At 37.5% G+C, this 5,196-nt stretch overlaps 1 protein-coding gene across 1 annotated transcript; it reads right to left on the reverse strand.

The window, feature by feature from the left end:
• Positions 1-375: 375 nt before the first annotated feature.
• On the reverse strand, positions 376-4,880 carry LOC118033419 (uncharacterized). Its single transcript, XM_035038404.2, has 3 exons — positions 3,548-4,880; positions 3,060-3,196; positions 376-1,488 (listed from the first exon to the last, which is right to left on the reverse strand). The coding sequence occupies exons 1-3, from the start codon at positions 4,210-4,212 to the stop codon at positions 602-604; spliced, it is 1,689 nt and encodes a 562-aa protein (XP_034894295.1). The 5' UTR covers positions 4,213-4,880; the 3' UTR covers positions 376-601.
• Positions 4,881-5,196: the final 316 nt, after the last annotated feature.

Genomic DNA, 5,196 nt, shown 5'->3' on the forward strand with positions numbered 1-5,196 from the left:
CATACTATCAAATATATAAAATATATATACACACACTTTATAGGAATCCAATTTCCAAAATAAACGAGTCATTATGCGTTGTAAAATGACAATATGCAAAGATGATTAAGCATATCAATGAAGTGTTGATTTAGCGGTTAAAACATTGTTATATTATTGTAAAGATAAGAATAAAAGTTTGATTTTCAAGAAATGTATTTATTGGAAGAGACATTCATAAACTCTGAATAAAACTAGTGTTATTTTTAAAAAGATGTGAGTACATCAGGTAAGAACTAAAAAATAAAAAAGATGGCTAAGGATCCTTTCCTTCTGCTGATGTCAAACACCACTAGAGTAAGCAAATGAATGCAACTAATGTCAAAAAACAAAGCGTTGAGAATAGAAGAGAAGATTCTCATTCAAGAGGAGGAGAGTTTGCAAGAGAAGACAATCGTGTCCAAGAGTTCCAAATCAAAAGAAAACAAGTCAATTTTAGGGAAATTTATTGCCTCTTGAGCCATTATACTTGTCAGTTTCAGTGTTGCACTGTCATTCTGGTGACAAGAGCGTACAATATTTCAAGAGGCACGATGGAGATTGCCCGTCTTTATTCCATTCATCAAAGAAATTTACTGGCCTTGTTGAGTGATGCCGGGGCAGCTGAAAGGATCATTTCCTGTTTCTCTTGCATCGATTGCTTTTGATGTTCCACTCGCTGAAGCTGTGACGACAGTTGAAGCAAGTCCATAGTCGTGTCATCCTCACTGCCAAGGTGATCTTTGGCGTTAAATCCATGGTATACCCCATCTGTTATATCAAAGTTGATGACATGACTATTTTCAGGTATCGGAACCGGACCCAAATGACTCCCCTTGACGGAACTCGTCACCCATGAAGGGAACTTATTTGGCACCCCAGTGCTTGAAGAAACCTGAGAGCTAACTCCTATGATTTGATCCATGCTGTAACATGTATTTCTGCATGAAACTAGCAGCTGCTGGGCCATAGGGATTCCTGATGAATGGCTTGAAGAATTTTGCGATTGAGATGACAGAAGAGAGCGAGCACAGCCAGACGCGGTGATCCCCGATAACTCTTGAATGGTTGATGCTGCATCGAAAGCAGCGAATTCATCATTTCCCAAAGACGTATCCTGGAGAAAAGAATGTGAGCTAGAAGTTCTGCCTCCCATAAAATCTGGATATCTATCAGTGCTCTCACTGAAAATGCTTCCTGATGCAGTGCTAGCTCCATCTTCATGGAAAGTTGGAAACATTTTCTCAGAATTGTTAGAAGGGAAGAGGGGCTTTGAGTGCAGATATGCATTTGTAATGGGAATTGCTGATGGTGGACTAAAACCAGTCCCATCTTCAATTTTTACACGCTTGAACCAATCATTTGCTCCATATTTATCAGGATGCGATAGGCCACTCTGGAGTATGTCTTGGCAGATAAAAGACGTTGTCGGTGGTAATTCAGTTCCATGAAACCTACTGCTGGAAAAGCCTGCACCACGTTGGGGAAAAGATTTCAGGTTTCCAAAATAATACGTCTAACAAATCAGAAAAGGATATAAAACAAGAAATTGTTGCACTAGGATGTTCTGATTCTAGAAGAAAATTTGGCACAGAAACAGTAAGTTATCTTTTCTCTACAAAGAGGCAAGCCATACTGCATCCATTGTTTCATCATGTCCCTGGGAAACAGAAACGATCCAAAACCTTACAATAGATGTGTCTTGCTGAAGCTAGCCAATAGTCATATTTTTCTTTTCTTGATTTTGGTTAGAACCATCGAGAATGTTATTTAAAAATGCTATATTACATTAATAACGCGTAAAATATAGGCGTATGACTTGATCTGCAGGTCACGCAAGGCTCTTACTACCACGGAATTACCAAGTGCTAGCACAACCTAACTAAGGTCTAGGAAGGATGTTCCGCATATGATCCTAAATTAGATGCTCTAAAGATCAAAACCATGCAGTCCAAAAGGCTCAGTTTCTCTTTATCTTCCCAGCAATTATGTGGTTCCATTGGGATACTTAAAACAAGTCTGTACACAAAAGAATCAAGTATTGAGTCAGCATGGCTATGATAAACAAATGAACCTTTCATGACTGATGAGCATAACCTTGGAGTGACATTTCAGGGAAGAACAATCCCTGCTGTAGCTTATCTGGATGATATCTGAAGAAATGCAGCATCTGAAGGTGACTATAACAATTTCCAATATGGTAAAAATTCCGTACTTAATTTTAGCAATCAGAAACAAGTTTTCAGAAGAAATCGTTCCTGATTTCATTTTCATTCAAATTGGGTATCCAAAAGGTTGGATCGCATGTTACGTCTGCAGAGTGAAGCATAGCCTGGCAGTTTAAGTTCTTCCAGGAAGTGAAACAAAATATTGATGTTAATTCCGTGAACATGCTTCTAAAGGCATACATTTGTACACAGGTTCCCAAAAACAGACCAAAATATTCCAGCATAAACTAGGATGAAATCAGAGAAAGCTGCATTATTTATCTACTAGCAAACAAGACATCAGAAAAAAAAATTAATACATAAAAGCGAGTCAATTTTGATAAAGAAAATGTAGGGAAAAAAAAAAAAAAACAGCAAGCTCAGTTAAGATCGACATGTTACAAACTCTTTTGTACACATTAAAACGAGGATAACAAAACCAAGAATTCTTGGAATGGATAGATATGGCAGGGAGTTCCTCCAATATCACAGCCGACTACCATGATTCAAGCTGAGAAAGAAACATAATTTCACCCTCACTTCCTTGAACAAAGTCTAACTACCTAAGAAATTATCAAGTAGTGCATATATCAACTTCTGATATTAACTTTATACAAGTAACTGAACATCTAGGAAGTAAAACACAAGGGCTAACATATCAAAAAATTTCTACAGCTTGATAAGAAGTTAAGGTGAAGATGACCTTAACGAGACATCCAGACCACAACCAAATATAGCATTCTCTAAACTGACAGCTGAAGCAGTAAGCTGCTGCTATAAACTTAAGCAGAGAAAATACAGTAAAGATAGTAATAGATATTATGCATGTTTTACCACTGTAAGGGTGAAGTAGCCTTCCAGTTCGTCCAGATTGAAGACCAACTTGAGGCTTTCTCCTTCGCTCATTGTGGCCTGCAAGGCGTTTGCGACAGCTGCGCTTACCATCATCAAATGCAGCGAGCAAATGAAACCTAGGAAAGTCAAAAACTAGTGCGCATTATAGTGGGAATAATCGACTAGTATAGAGCCATTGTGAAAATATTTAACAGGAATTAAGAATTTACGTTTTTACTTCAATGATGATATCTGAAACAAAGATCCCTAACAGGCAAAAGCTAAAACATAAATCTGAACTTATTGAGATGTTTGAATTGGGAAAAAACGCATAGACCTTTATGGAAGAGGAAATGCAAGAATTTAAAGAGAGAAAAAATGCAGACGAAGAACATTCGAGGAGAGAGGGACACAAGAAAACAAGTACAGCTTCAACCCTTCTACCAGTGGAAAAAAAAAAAAAAAAGCATAATGTAAGCATGACAAACCTGCTGCATTGCTGACAGAACCTCTGTTCTACTCCATTGACAATGACTTTGGCAGTCCTGGAGTGAGCTTCGCATACTTTATGTCTCTTGTGATACTCTTTTGAGGAGCTGAGATCCTTGTTACAGTCATAAACTTGGCAAGAGGCAGTATGGGAATTCATCCCTGCTCGATGCCTTCTTGGAGGTGCAGATGACTTGGATGGGGACACGATAGATGTGCTTTTGGGAATTCCTCTGCAATTCTGTGCATCTCTAGGATCACCAAACCTCCCAAGATTCAAATCAATGAATGCAGAAACCCTGCAATTAGAGTCCATTGCAGTGCTTGAAAGCCTGGAAGTGGACTCATCTTCTAAGGAGAATGAATTTGGGGTTACCACAAAGGGATTGATGTTTTTTCTAACAGACACCTCACTCATTAAGGCATTCCTGATTGAGGTGTCAGGCACATGTTTCTCTATCAATTGCTGATAACCTAGCTCCCCTCGAGCTCCATTCTCATTAGCTTGTGAACCTGAGGCTAAGAAGTTATATTCAAAATTACATTGATTTTCTGAATCAAAACTCATCAAAACATTTTTGCTTCTTGAAAACGTATCAGAAGATGATGTTGGCTCATTGGATACATGACCCTTCCCTCCAAGAACATAGCTCCCAGACTCCATTACAGATGACAAAACCACAGTTTATTGAAATCCACTTTCAAAATTAAGCAAGAAAATCATCCCCTTAACACTTTATCACTAAAAAAAGGCAAAAACCAAGTTAAATTGTATCTCCTAAACCACAACAAGGGGCTTCAAACAAAAACCAAACCACGTGTGACTGATTGTTCAAGAATCTCGCCGAGCTCTGCGCACTCTAACTAAAAAAAGCCCAACTCTTTCCAGACTCCGATTTATGGAACAAATCAGTTCCCGAGACATCAAATGCATCACATAAGAAAACCCATGAAAGACGCCTCAAATTCCAGAGATTAGAACAGCAGAAAAATGACACTGAACCAAAGACGATGGGTTTGAAAAAGAAGAATTACTGTGCAGAACTAGACTAAAATCTTTAACATGGAGGAAATGAAAAGTTGCAGATAGCAGGGCTGCTGAAGAAAGCAATTTTAGTTGAAAACATGTCTATGCTTTAATAGTTTGGAGTGGAGAAGTGGAATGGCGAAATGAGGTGGTTGGTTACCTTTAGGCAGACCCAATTCACTGAAAATGATTTTTCATAGTTGTGTTCCCCGAGACTCCATGAAACAGAGCCAGTAGTAGTTGCTCATTTTGGAGAGAGAAAACAGACATTGACTCAATTGACAAATGATTCTCAAACTTCTTTTTACTTTGTTTAGTAATTAAGTTAGTTACTATATGGTTACCAAATCAAGAATATAAATTAAATATTATAAAAGTTGGTTACTAGATGCCATTTCTTACACTGTAACGCGATATGTTTGAATTTCTAAAGGAAAAAAAATCCCTTCCTTAGTCTAATAAATTTCTAATTTTCTTTTTTCTTTAAGGTAGTTTATTCCATTTACCGACCTTCGCTGCTGCAAGTTATACTATTTTCTTTTGAAACATAAAAAAAAAATATATAAAGATTGTTTGAATTTTGTTTTTTAGTAACTTCATTAAACTCGGAAAACTATTCAA

This window comes from Populus alba, chromosome 15, assembly GCF_005239225.2.
Source record: "Populus alba chromosome 15, ASM523922v2, whole genome shotgun sequence".
In the NCBI taxonomy this organism is placed as follows: Eukaryota; Viridiplantae; Streptophyta; class Magnoliopsida; order Malpighiales; family Salicaceae; genus Populus; species Populus alba.